This window comes from Bos indicus x Bos taurus, chromosome 11, assembly GCF_003369695.1.
Source record: "Bos indicus x Bos taurus breed Angus x Brahman F1 hybrid chromosome 11, Bos_hybrid_MaternalHap_v2.0, whole genome shotgun sequence".
Taxonomy (NCBI): domain Eukaryota; kingdom Metazoa; phylum Chordata; class Mammalia; order Artiodactyla; family Bovidae; genus Bos; species Bos indicus x Bos taurus.
This window is the reverse complement of record NC_040086.1, coordinates 44,513,609-44,535,549: the sequence shown is the minus strand read 5'-3', so window position 1 is coordinate 44,535,549 and position 21,941 is coordinate 44,513,609. Positions and strand designations below refer to the sequence as shown.

Sequence of the window (21,941 nt, the reverse complement as noted above, 5' to 3'; positions counted from 1 at the left end):
AAACAAAACTGCAGGAGCCAGGAATGATTCCAAGGAAAGGAACAAGCAGCATAAACAAACACTAGGGCTTTTAGGAAAACAAGGGGCTTGTGGGGATTGTGGGGGAGGCATTGTTGGGGTGGGTGGATCCAGCATGAGCCTGGATGGTGAACACCAGGAAGAAAAAGTCAGAGGATGGGCGTTCTGTAACTCTGTGGCTTTCGTATCCACTTGGCTTCTAAGGGACAAACATGTTTTATTGTCTGTGAACAGACCAGGGCTGATACTGACACTAAACAGCCTACAACAGGAAGAGAATCATTCCTATTGGAGCCTCCTCTATTTGAGTCTTAAAAATAACACTGCTGATCCCCCACCCCCACATCTGCGCTGGGAGGTTGGGTCTAAGCTCTCACTGTTGGCAGCACAAGCTTCCTTCCAGCCTTTCATGGCAGTGAGTCTCTGCCGCAACTTGTAAGACCACATGCAGATTTCCTGCAACTTTGTAATGAGCTTAAAATTCTCAGAAGAAAGAATTAAAGAGATCTGTGAATTATTATGTGAATGCAGAGTAGGACTGCAAATGAGGTGGCCCTGACCATTGCTAAGGGCACAGAAGAGTGGCTGAAGGCACAAGGAACACAGCCGGGGGCGGGGAGCCGCGGAGCAGCCCAGAGCACAGGGCTAGGCAGCTACGTCACTGCCCCTCCCAGAGGCGGCTACAGCTGGTTAAAAGTGCTGTGTGCAAAGTCCTAAGCCAGAGTTGCCACCCTCTGGCCAGGCCAGCTGGCCCTCGTTGGGCAACTCCTGGCAGGACCTGAGGTCTCAGCCCTCCCCTGTCTGTAAGCCGCCGAGCACGCAGCTCTGAGCTGTCTCAGAGTAACATTTTCCCGAGCTGAAATTTCTGACCCCTGCCATTGGCCTTGAACAACATGGAGGCTTTGAAATCTGAGAGCATGAGTCGCGTGGCTGTGGACTACGTGGAAGGCATCCTGCAGCCCAAGCCCACCTGTGATACCTGGGATCAGATCTGGAGCTTCCAAGCCAGGCCTGATGACCTGCTCATTTCTAGTTACCCTAAAGCAGGTAGGTGGGAGGGACAAGGGACAGGGGAGGTGGGAGGAGGGGCAGGGACAGAAGCAAGCAAGATGCAGCACTGAGGATGTTGAGAAACCCACTGGGGTTTCAGCAGAAAACCATTCAGTGGGCAGAGGGATACGGCCAACACAAATCACGGGAGCGGGATGGGGGGAACCACACAAAAAACATTTAAATGACCTACACATCTTAAGATTTAATACTTCCTGTGAAGTACATGTTGTTTACTTTCCTGTAAGAGAGTAAATCAAACAGTCTGAAACAAAGGGCCCAGACTTGTTGATTTACTTGTTACCAGGTGGGCTGCAGTTTAAATATAATCAGTTTAACAAAGTTACTGTAGAAACAGGACAAACTTGAGCTCAGCCACTGTGTGATGTAATTTGGGGGTGAGCCGGGACGAGAAGTTCTCTGCAGCTATTTGTCTGCATCTACAGTAAGACCAAGAGAGAAGGCAATAACACCCCATTCCAGCACTCTTGACTGGAAAATCCCATGGATGGAGGAGCCTGGTGGGCTGCAGTCCCTGGGGTCGCTGCGAGTCAGACACAACTGAGCCGTTTCGCTTTCAGTTTTCACTTTAATGCATTGGAGAAGGAAATGGCAACCCACTCCAGTGTTCTTGCCTGGAGAATCCCAGGGACGGCAGAGCCTAGAGGGCTGCCATCTCTGGGGTCACACAGAGTCGGACACAACTGAGCAACTTAGCAGCAGGGAAGGCCCTTACAGCAGATCCAGACTGGGCACCCCCAGCTGGTTGGGGGAGCACGCAAGCGGAGAAGGGGGTTTATGTTCTGTAAGGCTGAACTCCTAAGTCCTCCTGCTCAGGGTCCCAGACCTACTCTCTGCATCTCCACCCTCCCGGTGGTATGTTGTAAACCTGCATTCTTATTTCAATATAATCAGTTTAACAAAGTTACTGTAGAAACAGGACAAACTTGAGCTCAGCCACTGCGTCATGTAAATTTGGGGGTGAGCCAGGACGAGGAATTCTCTGCAGCTATTTGTGTGCATCTACAGTTAGACCAAGAGAGAAGGCAATAACACCCCACTCCAGCACTTTTGCCTGTAAAATCCCATGGACGGAGGAGCCTAGTTGGCTGTCGTCTCTGGAGTCACACAGAGTCGGACACGACTGAGCGACTTAGCAGCAGCAGCAGCAGCAGCACTGTTAGACCAAAACACAGTACTCAGCTCATGCCCCAACTGCACATACATTTGCTCTTTGCAAAATCAATAACTGTCAATAATTTCTGCTACATGCACTCATGGGCACACACATATACTCCACCCACCCTTTGACTTTATCTGTATTGATTTGATAAAAGGCTCTGTAGGCAGTTGGGGCCTTAGACTCATGTGTTAACTGGTTTCAAATCAGCCCTCACTTTCTGATATTACTTCTCATGAGTTTGTTCAGAATTAAAATTTTCTAAATGTGAGTTTCTGAAAGAACCACTGGTGGGGAATCACATCTCACTGCTTTATTTCACTCACAATTCTACTCTATCACCATAATTTCAGTACAATGCTTAATCTTTCATCTTTTTCCACCTACCAAAAGTGAGTATTAAAGTTTGGTTCATTTAGAGTTTTCATGAGTTAGGGGTTACAATCTAATAACAACAGAAAGAAAAGCACTTACCAGCTAATGCAGTATTTAATCAGTCATGAAAACTGCATATGCTAATAAAGGCTGTATTGATAAAAGGGAACAAGAAACAAGCTCAGCTGCTGTAAAGGTTTTCACCGAGATTTTTAGCAAAATAGTATACACTCTGTGACTGAGCAGAGATATACACATTGTAGAATCACTGACCTCTGACCCCAAGGACCAGGTGACTTTAAACCTCCCCAATGTTAGCCTGTGCCTATAAATTCAGAGTTGTTGTTTAGTCGCTAAGTCATGTCTGACTCTGAAACCCCATGGACTGTAGCCCACCTTTGTCCATGGAATTCTCCAGGCAAGAATACTGGAATGGGGTGCCATTTCCTACTCCCGGGGATCCTCCCAACCCAGGGATTAAACCCACATCTCCTGCTTGGCATGGGGATTCTTTGTCACTGAGCCACCTAGGAAGCCGCCAAAATTCATAGTAAACACACAAAACTAGTACAGGTTGGATGAATAAAGCATGCACAGCTACAGGCTTTCTACTTAACTTCTGGGTTTGCTATTAAAAATGCTGTTTACCCTCGTACCCTTCCCCTTAGCCCTTCATATTTCTTTGCCTCTATTCTAATACTGCAGAATTTTCTCACCTATTGTACAAAGAAATTGCAATGTATATTTTCATGTAATTTGATTTTGGAATTCTGTCACCTTATGTAGTGAGTTCTTCCAAAATATAATTTTTTTCCAATAATTTGTCAAGTTGTTGGCTTTTATTGTATTGAATGAAGGTTATAATAATGTCAGAGAAGTGCAGTTTAGAAAAATCTCAGGTTGATTCCTTATGCAAACAAACTTAATACTTGAAAATCACACGGCCATCAGTATATATATTGGACTCTCTATGGATTCTTATATGAATCTCAAAGCATTACAGGGCTATAAATGCTTTGCTGTTTGACATATAGATTCTGTCACTGACATAGTCCACTTGGGTTTTTCTTACTGTTTGAGCATAAATATATTTCATACTATAAGTTTTCTAAAACAGTTTTCAGGAAGTGGTAAAATAAGCATGTGCAGTGTTAAAGGCAGGCCCAGGTTTCTGTGTTTGGTATAAAGTTGGGACTGGGACAGTGTCTGGCATAGAAGGGGCAGAACTTGAGACAGTACCTGATGAGACATGGTGTTTAACTGTTGAGAATCAGTGAGAACTGGTACATCTCTGCTTTGTGGGGTTTGGAGAAATTTTTTGACAGAATGAAAGGATTCCTGCAAGTAGCCAGTCCTTTACAAACTTTGCGTGTCTTTTTTAAAGTGAAATAATTAAGGATGTAGTCAGAGTAGAGAGTGATTTTTCTAAATGTCAGCCTCTTCTTCACTCTGAAGCATTAAAAAACAAACAAAAAGCCTGTAAATGTATGATGGCTGAATGTGAAACTGTTTTGAGTCACTGCAGCCAGTTTTCTCTAAGAACTCTGCTTGTGACTTTACTTTTTTGTGTGTGTGACTTTACTTTTACAAAGACTCTGTCAGCACTGTTACCCCAAAGCACCAGTACTGCATACTTACCTGGGACTTTGAATGCCATCCCTTTTATTCTTAAATTGTCCGCGTGATGGTGGTTTGTGGCAAGATGGAGTCTGAGTTTTGCTCTCTTGTGGCTGTAATTCTCCTAGCAATCTCTTGAGTTAAAACCTGGGATTTGACTCTTCAGGGAGGAGCAAAGGACCAAGTAACTCAGGGACAACTATTCTTAAACTCTTAAGTGCCACTTTAATGCAGTTACTTTGGTGTGATTGTGTGTTTTTTAGGGCTAGATCTTGGGGAGTTGGAGAGCCAGAAATGAGCAAACCTCTTGATGCCCTTTACCACCTGGTGCCCTGACCATGCTACATATGGAAACACAAGCCTCGAGAGATGTTTCGGCTTCCTCTGTCAGAGGTGTCATCTGTGCCTTTCCCAGTGTTCATCTGACAGTGTGAATCTAAATGGCTCTACATTTGATATTAAACCACACTCAGGTGACACTAATTCTGGTGGCTTTTGTCCCAGCAATGCCTCATCATTTGTGTGAGGTGAGTCCTCTGCTTTAGGGAAAGGATTTTTCTCCCTGACCACGTGCCAACTATCAACAACACCTGTATATTCTTATGGATTGTAGAACTGTTGGCTGTTTCCTAAATTTACTCCAATTTCTTGTAAAGGCTTATCGATTTCAGTCTGGGCTCATAATGAGATGGGCTATTTCCGTGGCTTTCTGGCCTCTTCTGGTGAGCTTAAAATCCAAATGAGGTTGGTTTCCATGTCATTACAAGGTAATATCTTTGTGAGGTTTTTCGACTAGTTCTGTGATCACTTGGGTGTCATAGTATCTTTAATGGCCTTCATTCTTGGTTGTGAAATTTTATATGCTCATTCACCCTCTACAAATCTGCCCATTTGGGATTGTCATGCCTGTGTATCTTTGCCCATCTGGTCTCCAGTTGGTGGAATTACCTTTTGTGTACTGCCACTTCTCAGCATCTTTGAAATTTGACCTAATGTTGCTTCATTCCAATTTTTTTTTCCTGTAATTTGTTGATTGTATTTATATGAGAGTTCTGTTGTGATGTTTACTGTATGTAAAGCACCTGGATCATGTGATGGGTGCTCTATGAATCAATAAATGATGACTTAGAGGCTGAAAAAAAAAAAAAAAAAAAACCTAGTACAGATGACTCCAACTTCCTTTGAGTTGATAGCTAAAGAAATATTGGTCCTTTAACCCGTAATGAAGAGTTGGTGCCAGATAATATTAGAGACCAACTCGTATAGGAAATAAAACGCCACTGCTATTCAATCTCCTCCTGACATGGACGTGGTCAGACGTCTGGTTCAATAGGTCTTCAAGGCTGCAGAATAGGTAGCAGCCCCCACGCTAGTCAGGATGGGGCCCATATAAGTGACTGAAACTGCAGATGGAAGCCCTCCTCCAGGGGTAGTGTGGCGGGTGCAGCTTCTGGATCGAGCTCCGTGCTTGACCCAGATATGTGGAGTGGCTTCCACACACCTTGTACCCGGTGGGGCCACCCTCAGACCTCTGTCTCCTTCTTTTAACTCTCAGAAGGTAAATCAGTCTCAGGGTGTTGAGAATCTCAGTGGCAAAGGAGCCTAGGAAATGCACTTTCTAGCCTTCAGGAAAAACAGGACAGCGTGAACACGGAGACTAAGCCCTAATCACTCGCTCATTTAGCCAACACACAACAAAGCCTCCTGGGTACCAACCTCAGGCTGTGCACTTGGGAAACAGTCTGAAGATCACACAGGGACGACCCCACATCACAGCTGGGAGAGAAAGACTTCCACTCCACCTTTCTAAGGAACAATGCCACCAACTCTGTAGCATGACAACCCTAATGAATGGTTGTGACAGAGAAAAGAAGAACTGTCTATTTATGAATCTTATGTCCACTCCAAACTGGAGTGTTTGCCTAAAAATCCGTATTATGATAACACAAGATGTAAACAAACAAGGATGTTTTCTGAATTCCAATATACAGCAGGCTTCAATGTTCACACAGCTACTCTAACCAGCATTTGCTCATATCCTAAGAAATGCGGAAGATAATGTCTGTGCCTCCTGTTCTTACCCATGGATCAAGGAACAACGTGGATTCAGGAGATTGTGGACTTGATACAAAACGGGGGTGATGTCAAGCAAAGCCAGAGGGCACCCACACATGAGCGATTTCCCTTCATCGAGTGGACAATCCCTTCCCGAGGATTATCTGGTGAGTACATCATGGCTGCATCTGACCCCAGGTCTAGATGTACCCAGAATTTTTACTAGCCAGCAGCCCTCTCAGGCTTCCAAGGTGGTGCTGTGGTAAAGAATCCACCTGCAAATGCAGGAGACGTGAGTTCCATCCTTGGGTTGGGAAGATCCCCTAGAAAAGGAAATGGCAACCCATTGCAGTATTCTTGTCTGGAGAACTCCATAGACAGAAGAGCCTGGTGGACATGACTGAGTGACTAAGCACAGCAGCCCTTTCAGAACCCCAGGTGTTCAAACCACCATCAATGGACTTCAGGACTCTTTTTCACTGTCTGGCCATGGCTATATTTCAGACATTTTCTAATTGAGTTTCTGTTCATACAAAAGTAAGGTAAAGGAGTAAAGTTGCCGGTGGTCCAGTGGCTAAGATTCCAAGCTCTCAATGCAAGGGACCTGGGTTCAATGCCTGCTCAGGGAAACTAGAAACACAGTTAAGACCTGGTGCAGCCAAATAAATATAAATAAATATTAAAATAAATATAAATATTTTAAAAGTTTTAAAATAAAAGTAAGTTTTGATTCTCCAATTAGAAATTAAACTCATTCCACAAAGACAAGCCTAGGAAAGATAATTTTATGGTGGAAGCGTTGGAATTTTTCAGGTTCTTATTTACTTGCTTCATTGTATGGTTAAAAGCTGTTCTAGAGACTTTGCTAGTGGCCAGTGGTTAAGATGATGCTCTCACTGCAGGAAGCATGACCAATCCTGGCTGGGGAACTAGAATCCCACAAACTATGTGGCAAAAACAAAAACGGCTCTAGCCAAAACCCCCATTCTCTCATACGAAAGCCACAGAGAGTTACAGGTGGTCTGGAGTGTTCCTAATAGAGTAAAAATGGGGCAGCAAGTTTCTGAAGCAAATGGAAAAAAATAATGGAAAGTTGTTCAAAACTAATTTCACAGGCTTGAAACAAGCGAATGCAATGACCTCACCCCGGATGTTGAAGACACATCTCCCCTTCCATTTGCTGCCACCATCTTTCCTGGAGAAAAACTGTAAGGTAGGGAGCCAAAGGAATGCAGATTTGGCCCCTTAGAAGGCTCTCAGAGTGGTCTTCAATTTCCTCTTAAAACATGTCACTTGTTAAAAACAAAACAAAAACAAAAAGTCCACTGGTCACACATCATCAACACGCAGATTGACATGAATCCTTTCCACCTCCCACTAAAGCCACAGCACAGAAACACAGCCTCAGGAATACCCACCTGTGTGGAATATGCCCACCCTCACGTCATTGCCTGCTGTTCTAATCCTGGTTTTGCTTCTCCCCTTCCTCTCTCCACTTCTAGATGATCTATGTAGCCAGGAATCCCAAGGACAGCATGGTGTCTTATTACCACTTCCACAGGATGAATAGAAACCTTCCTGCTCCAGGCTCCTGGGAAGAATACTTTGAGAGTTTTCAGGCTGGGAAAGGTGAGCCCTTGGTTTCCATCCTGTCTCAAAACCCTCAAGCATTCTACAAAAAAGGTGTCAGTTTCTGAGAACAGCAGGGGCTCTGCTGGCTTTTGGTTCAATTCAGCTGTTCAGTTGTATCCAACTCTTTGCAACCCCATGGACCGCAGCATGCCAGGCCTCCCTGTCCATCAACTACTCCCAGATTTTACTCAGTCTCATGCCCACTGAGTGAGTGATGCCATCCAACCATCTCATCCTCTGTCATCCCCTTCTCCTCCAGCCTTCAGTCTTTCCCAGCATCAGGGTCTTTTCCAATGAGTCAGCTCTTCGCATCAGTATTGGCCAAAGTATTGGAGTTTCAGCTTCAACATCCGTCCTTCCAATGAATATTCAGGACTGATTTCCTTTAGCTGGCTTCACCATGAAGGAATCACAAGGGGTACCTCCTCCCTCCCTTCAGGATCCTCCTCCTGGGGCCGCGGTGGGGATGGGGGGTGTACTTGTCACTGGGTTTCTGTGACTCACGGCCCTGTTCTGGTCCCATCCTGCAGTGTGCTGGGGCTCCTGGTACGACCACGTGAAGGGCTGGTGGCAGGCCAAGGACCAGCACCGCATCCTCTATCTCTTCTACGAGGACATGAAGGAGGTGAGGACCAGGCCACCTAACAAGTCCCCATTTGACCATAAATGCTTCAGTTGCAATGTGTGCACCCCATCGGGGACCCTCAGATTGCAGTCGGGCACAGGAGATGCTGTATTTCGCTGGCTGCCCCGTCCACCCATCACAGCACACCTGGCACATCATGAGTTTCCATAGCACAGTCTCACCCGAGCTTCCTAGAACTCTAGGCTGTGGGATACCTTTCCCTTACAGGCAGAGGATGGCAAACATGAGCAATGCTTTTTCTCCCCCCTTGTGGTGCGTATTTTAAAATTCCCATTAGAAGGAAAAAAGTCTCTAGTACATTTTGGTTTCTTTCCTTAGTGCTAGAGGAATGAGAGAGTTTCAAGAAACAGTTTAAGAAATTTGGTGCAGTGGGAAACACTATGGATTCTCGAACCCAAGTTCTGGCTTACTGCTTGCTGGCAATTCTTCTTTGTGAAGATGTTTGACATCTAGGAATTTTGATGTTAGAAGTCACTAGAGAGGAGATAGTAATATACACCCCAAGAGATGCTATCAGGACTGAAGGAGGTGGTGTCATGAGAGCTGATGGTAAATGGTCATCTACCCAGCACTTTTGTGACTCCACTGGGTCTGTACAGAATGACAATCTCTGTCCTTGGATTTGTAACTGAGAGCCTGATTTTGGAGGCTCTGATTTTTTGGTACATCACAGACAGAAGCAGGAAACAGGCCGCTGTGGCCAGGTCCCCGAAGCCACTGTGACGTCTGCGCTCAGCATCAGTTCAGTGCCTCCCCTGGGGGCATTTATCGGACGGGCTGGAGCAGGACATTTGGACCTGACCCTGGACATACTGCTCCGTGGAGCCTGTCCCACGCACTCCAGGTCACTGTGTTTCCAGCATCTTACTGACATGACCCAGTTCACATGTTAGAGCAAGAACAGCGTAAAGACGGCAGTTAATAGAGAACTGGAGAAGGCAACGGCACCCTACTCCAGTGTTCTTGCTTGGAGACTCCCAGGAATTCGGGAGCCTGGTGGGCTGCTGTCTGTGGGGTCGCACACAACTGTAGGGACTTAGTAGCAGCAGCAGCAGCAGTACAGAGAACAGTATGAGTACCACAACTAAATGAGTCATTTCTGAAAAGTTGAACATTTGTGAGATACAATTTTTAAAAATTTTAACTCATGGCTTATTACTGATGTCTATTATTAATTTGTTTCAATATTCTTTTAAGACTATTATTCATTGATTACATTATCTTATACCAAGTCTTTTCTTTTGACTCTGCTCGTAGAACCCAAAGCATGAAATTCAGAAGCTGGCAGAATTTATTGGAAAGAGCTTAGATGATAAACTTCTGGATATAATTCTTTACCACACTTCATTTAGCATCATGAAGCAGAACCCGATGGCAAACTACACGTCGGTTGCGAATGAACACATGAACCAGTCGATTTCTCCATTCATTAGAAAAGGTTTTCAATGTTTCCTTTTGGTCATAATCCTAAAGGAACTGTCCAATATTTCATACTCTCTGAGGAGTTTCCTTTCTATACAAAAGAAAAATAGGATTGATAATGAAGGATTCTGGGAAAAGAACAATTTAAGAAACCACAGATGAAATTAACATTCAGCCACAAGTGGAAAGTGAGATTTGGTGTCTAGGTCTAACCGCATATCCTCCTGTTCCCTCTGGAGTTCTGGCTGATAAGGTGAAAAGATACAGAATCGAGTCAGATGGAGCAAAGGATCCACTTTATAGAGAGTTCCAGGCTGTCAGAAAGGTCCATTCATTCAAAACTACTTTTCAAGTGGCTACTATGTGCCGGGCTCTGTTCTGGGTAATGTTCAGAGCAGTGAACAAAACACAGGAAAGCTCAGCGCTCGTGGAAACTATATTCTAGCCGTACACAAGAAAGCAAATGAAAAAACATGCAGGATAATAGATGACCGTATGGAGAAAAACCAGCCTGGGAAAGGAAACAGGGATTGCAACTGGAGAATTGGGGGGAATCTTCTTTTCTCAAAACGGCACGTGCAGTCCCTCCACTAGCAGGCCCTGCTTGCTCTGTTGGCACAGACCTTGCTTCGATGCTCAGGAAGGACACACAGGAGTGGCCCTCAGCCCTGCTGCTCACACAACCTTGCCATCTCCCGACCCACAAACCAGACAGGTGATCCTTCCTCCCTCCTGGAGGAGGCCCTGCTGGGCCAGCCAGAGGAATGTCTCCGGGGCAGGGGGTAGAACTCCTCATACAAGAGCAGGAGAACAGAGAACCACCCCTCCCAGGTCCCCCTCCCCTACACCCCCCGACCCCACTCCCACCACAGTACTGACTCCCTACCACGACTGTTCCAGGGGTCATCGGGGATTGGAAGAACTACTTCACCGTGGCCCAGAACGAGAGATTTGATGATGATTACAGGAAGAACATGGCTGACACCACTCTAACTCTCCACTTTCGATTCTCGTAAGGAAGAAAAAGCACCAGATTTAATTGGTATAAAGTTGATTACCCTGACCCCATGATATTGAATTCAGGTGGAGGGACCAGTGCTTCTTGTGTCTGCTTTTGTTCACCCTAAAAAAAGATGGAGCTAACAGAGGTTGGGGCCAGGTGGAAGGCGGAGACTTACAACCCTGGCATCCTTGCTAATGATCATGATGTGTCAGTTTTCTGCAGACCACACGCGTGTGAACACGTTAAATATGCTCTGATCATCACATAAGAATATACTCAAGTTTTCAGATTCAGTGTTGGTTTAAGCAAATTTATAAAAATAGCACTAAAATGTGTCAATAGTTACTATTTCTTGCAGGTGACTGTTTTCCCCTGAAACGTTCTCATTCACTCCAGGCTTCTTCCTTCAGTGCCTCCACCCCCGTCCCTCACCTCTGCCTCTGCATTTCCCTGGACTCCCCTCCCACTCCCTGCCAACCCCTCCCAGACTTGCACCTTGACCCACCTCCCTCTAGCCCCTCCTCAACTGTGTTCTAATCCATCAGCAACACCTGTCAGTGTGTGTTTCCAGGATGCCTTACCTCTGCAGACACCCTTCTGGTTCAGAAGCCTCTCCCTTGCCTATGAGCTACAAAACTTGTTTCTCTGTTCATCATACATCTGCCAACCTTCTTTTCCCACAACAAGACTCATTACATTTCTCTTTAGCTCAGAATCTTTCGATGATTCTGAATGTTTGCTGCCTACAAGGTACATCCCAAGCATTTTTAGCCATCGATTCAAAGGCAGCTACATGGGTGACTTACCTTATGACATAGGTGACTTACCTTCCAAACCGCCTGCCAGGTGGATTTCATGCTGCCAAACCCCCTCCTAACTCCAGCAGAGAACCACCTCGCTGGGTCCAAGCGCGTCTTGCAGGCTCCTCCCCACCCCAACTGGTTTACTGTCATCCCACCTTCTCCAGACGTTTCCTTTCCTTTCTCCCCACCAGTTTAAAACTTAAATAGCAAGTTCACTAACCAGCACAGGCCTCCCATCTTCCTGCCAATACTGCAAACTGAAGGACCATCTGCTCTTTGGAAGTCTTTCACACATAACATAATTCTTATGTGGTTAAGATTAAAGTGTGTTATTAAATATCTTATAGGTCTGTATTGTCTCCTTTGTGCTTATTTAAATTTTCATTTGCTCATTTTTTCCCAAGACAAGGACCTTGCTAAATACTTCAATGCACACCAAACGGCAAGAACTGAGAACTAAGTAACTAAAATACTCTGTCAGTCAAGGAAATCTAAAAAGCCGACTTCTTATATTTTAAGTAGTCTTATACCAGTTATCTTCTAGAGCTTACTGTGTTAGCCACTAGCTGCATGTAGTAACTTAAATTACTTAAAATTTGAAAAGACACCTGTACCCCAATGTTCATAGCAGCACCATTTACAATAGCCAAGACATAGAAACCTAAATGTCCATTGACAGACGAATGGATAAATAAGATTTGGCGTGCGGTTGTGTGTGTGTGTGTGTGATGGAATATTACTCAGGCATAAAAAATGTGATCTTGTTATTTGTGACAACATGGATGGACCTAGAAGATTTTAGACTAAGTAAGTGAAATAATCAAAGACAAAAACCACATTGTTTCACTTACATGTGGAATCTAAAAAACAGAAACAGACTCACGGGTACAGACTGTAATATACAGCATAGAGAATATAGTCAATAATATTGCAATAATTTTATAAGGTAACAGATGGTTACTAGACTTATTGTGGTGATCAATCCTCAATGTATATAAATGTCAAATCACTGTACAGAACACCTGGAATTAATACAATATTGTAGGTCAACTATACTTCAATTAAAGAAATAAACAAAATCTGGTCATTTTCAGCTTATAACCTTGGGTTTACATAAATAAATTGTATTGTTTTCAAAAGAATTACATTTTTAAATGTTTAGACTATTACACTGAAATATTTAAATGAAAATAATAAACTGTCACACACATTTTAAAAAAATTAAAAATAAATTTACAAGTTGAATATGTAGAGGCAGAAAGCAAAACTGCGGCTACTGGGGACTGGAGGTGGGGTGGGGGGTATAGGAATATTCGTCAAAGGGCATAAAGCTACAGTTACGTAGGACAAGTAATCTAGAGATCTGGCGTCCAGCATGATGACTATAGTTAATAAGACTGTACTGGGAACTCCCTGGTGGTCCAGTGGTTAAGACTCCATGTTTTGCTGCTGTCAGTCTGGGTTCGATCCCTGGTTGGGGAATTAACATCCAGCATCCCTCACTGCACAGCCACAAAAAAAGTACTGAAAACTGGAAATTGCTAAGAGAGTACATTTCAGATACTCTCATCATACATATAAATACGTGAAGACGTTAATTAGCTGCAGTAGTAATCACTCTGCTGTGTGTACATATATCAAACCATCATGTATACTTTATAAATAAAGTAAGTGAAAGTCGCTCAGTCATCTCTGACTGTTTGCGACCCCATGGACTATAGCCCAACATGCTCCTCTGTCTAAGGAATTCTCCAGGCAAGAATACTGGAGTGGGTTGCCATTTCCTACTCCAGGGGATCTTCCCGACCCAGTTGTCGAACTCAGGTGTCCTGCATTGCAGGCAGATTCTTTACCATCTGGGCCACCAGGGAAGCCCTGTACACCATAAAGATACACAATTAAATATATACAATTATTGTTAGTAAAACTTTTAAATGAAAATGAAACAGGTTCGATGCACAATACTGGATGCTTTGGCTGGTGCACTGGGATGACCCAGAGGGATGGTATGGGGAGGGAGGAGGGAGGAGGGTTCAGGATGGGGAACACATGTATACCTGTGGCAGATTCATTTTGATATATGGCAAAATCAATACAATATTGTAAAGTTAAATAAAATAAAATTTAAAAAATAAAGAAAGAAAATGAAACAGATCCTGTTATGTAACATTGCATTACTTTCTCCATAACTCATACCTCTGTTAAATTAACGGTTTCCATGCTTATCATCTGTCTCTACCACTAGTCCAGTAAGGAGACCTTTTTTGTCTTAGTTACAGTTGCACTTCCCCCAGCAGAGAACTAGGTGCACAGAAGATGCTCTGTTACTGTGCGGACTGAATAAGCCAGTACAAAGCATCAGCCTGCACCCCCAACACACACACGCACAGGCACATGCACACTTTCACTGTTCCTGTTCTAGCCCAACCCAAGTCTGCAACAACTAGGACTACAGGATGACCTCCTTGGTCTCTGAGCCAGTGGGAAGCACCATGCTGACCTCCTTGCCCCCTCTACTGGCCAATCTAGCACATGGCTGTTTTGACCTGCTATCCTCGCCCAGAGGAACCACCCTGCCCAGGGACCCTGGTGTCTGCAATCCTCCCTTGTGCTTGAATTACCTGTGCCCAGTTTCTTTGCCAGTTATCTGGAAATAGGCAGAGAGGGACCAACTGTACCTAACAGACCCTGGCCTGGATCACCTGACTCCTCTGTGTCCAAGGTTTCCTGTGTATGTGCTAAGTTGCTTCAGTCATGTCTGACTCCTTGCGACCCCATGGACTGTAGCCTGCCAGGCTCCTCTGTCCGTGGGATTCTCTAAGTGAGAATATTGGAGTGGGTTGCCATGCCCTCCTCCATGGGATCTTCCTGACCCAGGGATTGAACCCACATCTCCTTTGTCTCCTGCATTGGCAGGCGGATCCTTTACCACTAGTGCCACCCAGGAAGTCTCAGGCTTCAGATGATGCTTAAAAAAACAAACAAACAAACAAACACCATATTCTCAAGTAGCAGGAGAAGGTCCTGAGGCCACTGCTTTTCTGACACATTAGAGATGAATCCACCTAAACACACACCAGTCCCCTTATTCTGAACCCCACCCAAATTCAATCCTATAATAATAGATCATCTGAAATGAGGAGACCTAAAACTCAACCTGCAATGGGTAAAGAAATGAGACTATAGCTGTGGTTTCTTAAAGTTCTTTCAGCTGGACAAATGTCTCTTGTGTCTGGTTTATTTCATGTGAATGGAAACAAGAAGTCTTTAAGGCCTGTGAACAACGCACTCTGAGATATGTGTAGAATTCGATGGGTTAAAGATAATTACCTAAGGGATAGTCGTATACTCCTGAGATTCTAATATGATTTTTCAGTCTTCACAGAGGGCCATGAGTAAAATTCCGAAACCAAGCAAACGTTGCTTGCTTCGAAAAAGTAATAGCATCTGAATCAGGGGAGGAGAGAGAAGATGGGAGAAGTGAGGGGACCAGAGAGTGGACAGGAAAGGGGACAGGAGAAGGACAGGAATGGGGACAGGAGATGGGACAGGAGACGGATAGGAATGGGGACACAGGTGAGGGGACAGGAAAGGAGACAGCAGATGAGAGAGGAGACAGAATACAGGACAGCTGAGAAGACAGGAGATGAGAGAGAAGAGGGACAGGAATCAGAACAAAAACGGGGACAGGTCAGGGGACAGGAGATAGGATAGGTGAGGGAACAGGGCATGAGAACAGGTGATGGGACAGACAACGGACAGGAAAGTGGACAGAAGATCGGGCAGGAGAAGGGACAGGACATGGGAGAGAAGGATAGGAATGGAAAAAAGTGAAGGAAATGTGACTACGGCGGCCGCCACCGGCCGAGCTGCGCTGGGCCTGACCTTCCCAGGGCAGCCCCACGCCCCCACACCCTCGTAGAGCACAGGGCCCCGCCCCGAGGACCGCCCAGCCCGCCCCGCCTCCTCGGGGGCGGGCCCAGCGGGGCGGGGCGGGGCGGGGCTCGCGGGAAGCCACCTCCTGAGGCGGAAGCGGAAACGCGAGCGCCGCGGGGCCGTGGCCTTGGAGACGCGGGGGCGGGGCCGGCGGAGAAGCGCGACCTTTAACCCGAAGCGGCGGTCCGTGGGAGGCGCGGGGTGGAAGTGCGGGCTGCGGGCAGCCATGGAGGTAACGCGAGGGGTTGGGGGCCGAGGGACCACCTCCCCACCTGCCAGGGTCTGCAGGGCCGCCCGTGACCGGCCGGCTTTCGTTGTGTTTTGCAGGAGCCTGTTCACGAGGGGGTGGCCTCGCCGGCCGCTCGCGGGACCGGGAAGTCCAAGGTGAAGAGACGTCTGAGAGGCGGGTCCCACCGGGAGGGGACCGCCTGGGGGACAGCTTTCCTCGGGGTCCGGGTCTGAGCGGTCAGGGGCTTCCTCTGAGTTCGCTGGGGTGAAGCCTGGCTTTCCTTGCTGCCCCGAGTCAGCGTGCCTCTGAGATTCCGCAGTTTCCAAACGTTCAACGAAACAGTCTGGTTTCTGAAGTCCGAACGGCGACCGGACCAAGCCTGACGGGCGGGTGGGCGGCGTCGGGGACTCGTTCCTGCCGACCCCTCCTCTGAGGTTCACACAGGTCATCCCCGTGGCATGGGCGGGGGTCGGTCCAGAGATGGTGACTTGCTCCTGAGGTTTCCTGCTACGGCTGAGTTTCAGACAGTCGTCCAAACTCTCTGTTCCCGGAAGCTTCATGGTGACCCGGAGTTAAATACTTCTCTGATCACAGCTTTACCCATTAGAATACTGAGCCCACAGGCGCTGAGTAACTTTCCTTCATTTTTTCAGTTAAATCCTAAATGCGCCCTTGATTCATCTTGTTGTAATTAGGGCTTAACGTGTTTTCCTGTGGCCAGAGGCGTCTTTCAGCCTTGAATAGGACGAAAGTGTCACACAACTAGAACTTTAAGTAGAGTTAGTCCCAGTTCCTTGATTTTGCAGTTAAAGAAATTAAATCAAAGAAACTGTCTTAACCTGTAACAAGGATATTCTGTAGCTAGAGGGTGTGTGCGGTTTTTTTACATTTCATTGTAGTTTAATAATTACTGAGTTAAACTTGAATTTGCTGATCTTAAAAAACAAAGGTCTATGTAGTCAAAGTTATGGTTTTTCCAGTAGTCATGTATGGATGTGAGAGTTGGACTGTAAAGAAAGCTGAGTGCCGAAGAATTGATGCTTTTGAACTGTTATTTTGGAGAAGCCTTTTGAGAGTCCCTTGGACAGGAGATCCAGCCAGTCCATCCTAAAGGAAATCAGTCCTGAATATTCATTGGTAGGACTGATGCTGAAGCTGAAACTCCAGTACTTTGACCACCTGATGCGAAGAACTGACTCATGAGAAAAGACCCTGATGCTGGGAAAGATTGTAGGCAGGAGAAGGGGACAACAGAGGATGAGATGGTTGGATGGCATCACTGACTAAATGGACATGAGTCTGAGTAAACTCTGGGAGTTGGTGATGGACAGGGAGGCCTGGTGTGCTGCAGTCCATGGGGTCACAAAGAGTCAGACATGACTGATGGACTGAACTGAATATTAAAAAATGTGGTATTTGGTTAATATAAATATTCAGTAGGATTTTTTAAAAATATTTAGGCAGACTTTATGTTTCTTTTTTGTGGTATTTTTGAAACATGAATTATACTAAGTTGGTAATATCTCTGCATCTTCCAGCTGGAAGCCTTGCCCAAGGAAGATCTTATCAAGTTTGCCAAGAAGCAGATGATGCTAATACAGAAAACAAAATTGAGATGTACAGGTATCGGGTTGAAAATACTCATCTTGACCACAATCTTGTTTAATCATGGTTGCAAATACTAGTTTTTTAATAGTACACTGGCTTGTTTTATCAGTGAATCCAATAATAATTAGAGTAGTGGAATCTTACTTAATATTCTAACCACTTATTTTGATATTTTTTTATTATCTCATAAGCCTAAACTGCAGTTATCTTTGGATTAATAAAAAAGGTCAGGGAGAAGGATTTTAAGAAATAGTGTGTTAAAGTTAAGCACTTTTTTTTAACTTCCCGTGGATTGTATATTCTTCTGAGTAAGGCATTTTTTCTTAAAGTTGGCAGTTGATATGTTAGAGACGTGAGGTTCTGAGCCCAAACAAGTTTAAAAAAAGGCCTTAAATAAAGCAATAAAAGACTTCTTTTCCTGGATTTCTGAAGCATGTTTACTGAAGTTGCTTGATTCCCTATTCAGTTTCTGTTTCTTTATATTCCACAAGGATTAGGTGTTAGTTTCCTTTTGTAATATGTGTGGGTGAGCTCTTTTCAGTGACTTAACTGCCCAGTCTGAAAGCCAAAGTTTTCAAAGGTTGGATCCACTTATGATAAAGAGAGTAATTTATTTGGAAGTATGTAGGCACCAGATCTGGAAATGAGTTGATGAAATAGATTAACGTGTACGTTTAATATGAGATTAGTTGTTGCTCTAAGGTTATACAGAAAGAAGTTATTTACAGCTGACATAATGTCTGAGATTTGTTTCAGAAATGTCAAGATGCATAAGAGAAGAGGGAAAAGAAGTAAAGACAGGTTGGGATAAAATAATATCGCTCATTTAGTCAGTATTAAACCAAGATGATGGAGCATAGAGGTTAATCATACTATTCTCTCTAGTTTTTTTAATTTGTAGTTTTCCATGATAAAAAGGGAAATGAAATGCTAGGTGAACTTAATGCTTTCTCAAAAATATGTGCGGTTTCTTTAAAAGTATTAACAATTTATAGTGTGTTTTTTTTTTTTTTTTTTTTAAAGAATGTACTTCTCACTTTAGCCGTAATTCCTTCTTCATTTCTAAACTAGTATTTTTTATTTTTTTATAATTGTTTAGAGTTGGAGAAAGAAGTTGAAGAATTGAAGTCAAAGCTGGTTGCTGGAGGAGCTGACATCATTAAGGTAAGGACACAGTGTGAGTGTCACTTTGATTTTTGTTTTTCCTAGATGAGATGCCCGATGATAATTCAGATTTCCTGAGGGCTGTCAGCTGCTCCCACCCAAGGTTACATGCTCCATCTCTCTGGTTGAGTGTGTGGAGAGAGGTGGATGAGCGCTTCTGCCCTTTCTGTTCTGTCCTCTCCATCCCACTCACTCTCTCCTTAATGCTTGCTGCCTTGGTCTCAGTCCTGCTCTTCCCTTGCCCATTAGGAACCCAGCCCCGAGCAGGACTTTGAGGAGTCTCTCCATTGCCAGGGCTCTTTGTGAAGCACTTCATGTCATCCTTGTGAAGCACACCTACCTAGATGAACCTGTAACTGGACTCGCTCTCTCTTCTTAGTTTTACATACTCTTGTCAGATCACAGAATACTGTTTTTATCTTGTTACTCCCTGTTTAGAAACCTGGGTTGCTTATTCTTACTCACAGGCCCTTATTTTAAAAATAATTCTTAAAATGTGTCTGTTCATTTTTTACTGTGCGGGGTCTTTGTTGCTGTTCAGGCTTTCTCTAGTTGTGAACCGGATCTACTCTTTGTTGTGATGTACGCAGTTCTCATTGCAGTGGCTTCTCTTGTTGCAGAGCACGGGTTCTGTAGTGTGTGGACTTAAGTAGTTGCGGCACATGGACTCATGGATCATTGGTTGTGGCCTAGGGGCTTAGTTGCTCCAAGGCATGTGGGATCTTTCTGGATCAGGGATCAAACTTGAGGCCTCTGCATTGGCAGCAGGTTTCTTTACCACTGAATCACTAGGGACGCCCTCACGTTCCCTTAACTCTAATTAAATGCTTTTCCTTCCCCCACTTGGCCTGGCCGTCTTTAAAGTGTCTTTGCTTCTGAAAGCTCTACAGTAATTTTTTTTCTTGTTTTTCCATGTTTGTAATTTGAGTCTTGCTGTCTGTCTAGTCTTTGATTGTATATTGTCTTATTCTCCCAGCTTGGGGGTGGTGGACAGTCAAGGGGCTCCCAGGAAGTTATTTCAAGGAGTCTTTAAATCCCTTGTTCTTTATTTAGTCAAAACAGTATATGAATTCTGAATGGTGTGCACAAATAACATTTGGATTTGTAATGTACAGATTGGTTTAAGCATTTCTGAATCATAATGATTTTATTTGATTATTACGTATTTTCCTGATTATTAATAGCCAAGGTTGGCCACTAAATTCATTCCAATTTTTCATAACACCTTACAGAAAAGCCTGAACAAACTTTGTGGCCAATCTAGTAATTAATTGGGTCTTTCCTGGTGGCTCAGATGGTAAAGAATCCTCTTACAATACAGGAGACCTGGATTTGATCCCTGGGTTGGGAAGATCCCTGGAGGAGGGCATGGCAACCCACTCCAGTATTCTTGCCTGGAGAATCCCTATGGACAGAAGTACCTGGCGGGCTACAGTCTGTGGGGTTGCAAAGAGTCGGACAAGACTGAGTGACTAAGCACGGTAATTAATTAAAGAACCTGACTCTAGAGCCAGACTGCCTGATTCAGATCTTGAGACCCTGCTCTGCCACATGCAGGCTGTGTGACCACGGCTATGTTTCCTAACTTCTCTGTGACTCTTCCACTGGAGACTAGAGAGAATAACGAATAATAAGACTTGCTTTCCTAGAGTCAGTACACACAGTGCTTAGAGCTGGATCTGGCCCATAAGTACTCAGTGATTTTGTTATTACCGTATATTATTTGTAGGAGATATTGTATGCATATATGTATGCATATGTACATACATGCTCACCCACACACTAAAAAGCAGGTTTTTGTATCTGAAAAGAACATTGCAGATGCCATTGTGTCAGTGAACTCTTAGCCCTTAAAATATTTTCCATACACTTACATTTCAAAATATTTAAATATTAAATATGTGTTCCTTGTTTCCTCCTTGTTGATGTATTCTCCTGTCAAAACTACTCTTAAAAATGAGGGTAAAAATTTCTCTTAAGTTAGCTAAGTTTACCTTTCAGGTTATTAATTTAATATCCTGACCACTCAAATCTCAGAAAGTAAAAGTTTGCTAAAATTAAATCAAGATTGCCTGGTGAAATATCAGTAACCTCCGATGTGCAGATGACATCACCCTTATGGCAGAAAGCAAAGAGGAACTGAAAAGCCTCTTGATGAAAGTGAAAGAGGACAGTGAAAAAGTTGGCTTCAAGCTCAACATTCAGAAAACTAAGATCATGGCATCCCGTCCCATCACTTCATGGCAAATAGATGGGGAAACAGTGATAGACTTTATTCTCTTGGGCTCCAAAATCACTACAGGTGGTGACTGCAGCCATGAAATTAAAACACATTTGCTCCTTGGAAGAAAAGCTATAATCAACCTAGACAGCATATTAAAAAGCAAAGACATCACTTTGCTAACAAAGGTCTATTTAGTCAAAGCTATGGTTTTTCCAGTAGTCATGTAAGGGTGTGAGAGTTGGGCCATAAAGAAAACTGAGTGCCGAAGAATTGATGTTTTTGAACTGTGGTGTTGGAGAAAACTCTTGAGAGTCCCTTGGACTGCAAGGAGATCCAACCAGTCCATCCTAAAGGAAATTAGTCCTGAATATTCAGGAAGGACTGGTGCTGAAGTTCCAGTACTCTGGCCATCTGATTCAAAGAACTAACTCCTTAGACCCTGATGCTAGGAACTACTGAAGGCAGGAGGAGGAGGGGACAGCAGCAGATGAGGTAATTGGATGGCATCACCGACTCAATGGACATGAGTTTGAGTAAGCTCTGGGAGCTGGTGATGGAAGCCTGGCAGGCAGCAGTCCCTGAGGTCACAAAGAGTCAGACACGACTGAGCAACTGAACTGAAAATTAAATGAGAATGAAATCTTTTGATTTCCAGTCCTAATGAGAAGATTACACTGGAGAGTGATTGGAGGAGCTTGAGCATCAGTTAATCAGCTGCTTTGAATTTTCTGTTTTAGAAAAACCACAAATTGCAGTATAATACATCATCTACACATCTGAGAAAGGGAATAGACTTTCTTGCTACGTTTTATTCCTTCATTGGGAGAAAGTACACTGGAAAAACATGACTTTGAATGCAAAGTTTTCTGTTCTTCATAAAAATGTATGGCTTTCTGGGGGCTTCCCAGGTGGTGCTAGTGATAAAGAACCCACCTGCCAATGTCAGAGACACAGGATACCTGGGTTCAGTCCCTGGGTT

General features: G+C 44.3%; 2 protein-coding genes and 1 long non-coding RNA gene across 6 annotated transcripts in view; all 3 read left to right on the top strand.

Moving 5' to 3' along the window:
* Positions 1–381: 381 nt before the first annotated feature.
* LOC113901251 (sulfotransferase 1C4-like) lies at positions 382–12,151 on the top strand. Of its 4 annotated transcripts, none has more exons than XM_027555429.1 (7): positions 382–1,065; positions 4,504–4,767; positions 6,285–6,462; positions 7,411–7,508; positions 7,798–7,924; positions 8,458–8,552; positions 9,831–12,151. In XM_027555429.1, the coding sequence occupies exons 3-7, from the start codon at positions 6,324–6,326 to the stop codon at positions 10,155–10,157; spliced, it is 786 nt and encodes a 261-aa protein (XP_027411230.1). In that variant the 5' UTR covers positions 382–1,065; positions 4,504–4,767; positions 6,285–6,323; the 3' UTR covers positions 10,158–12,151. The 4 variants fall into 4 exon arrangements, with proteins under 4 accessions (XP_027411230.1, XP_027411228.1, XP_027411229.1 ...); XM_027555428.1 differs by lacking the exon at positions 4,504–4,767 and having other exon boundaries at positions 689–1,065; positions 6,334–6,462; positions 9,831–10,011; positions 10,896–12,151; XM_027555427.1 differs by lacking the exon at positions 4,504–4,767 and having other exon boundaries at positions 529–1,065; positions 6,334–6,462.
* On the top strand, positions 3,086–5,489 carry LOC113901253. Its single transcript, XR_003513375.1, has 2 exons — positions 3,086–3,196; positions 5,406–5,489. It is a non-coding gene; the product is annotated as an uncharacterized LOC113901253 (long non-coding RNA).
* Positions 12,152–15,867: 3,716 nt separating the features above from the next.
* Positions 15,868–21,941, top strand: part of GCC2 (GRIP and coiled-coil domain containing 2) — a 35,041-nt gene continuing 28,967 nt past the window's right edge. Inside the window, exons 1-4 of the mRNA XM_027555426.1 lie at positions 15,868–15,969; positions 16,065–16,121; positions 17,505–17,589; positions 18,674–18,738. Of these exons, the coding sequence (XP_027411227.1) occupies positions 15,964–15,969; positions 16,065–16,121; positions 17,505–17,589; positions 18,674–18,738 (213 nt within the window). The 5' untranslated portion in view covers positions 15,868–15,963. The remainder of the gene's footprint in view (positions 15,970–16,064; positions 16,122–17,504; positions 17,590–18,673; positions 18,739–21,941) is intronic.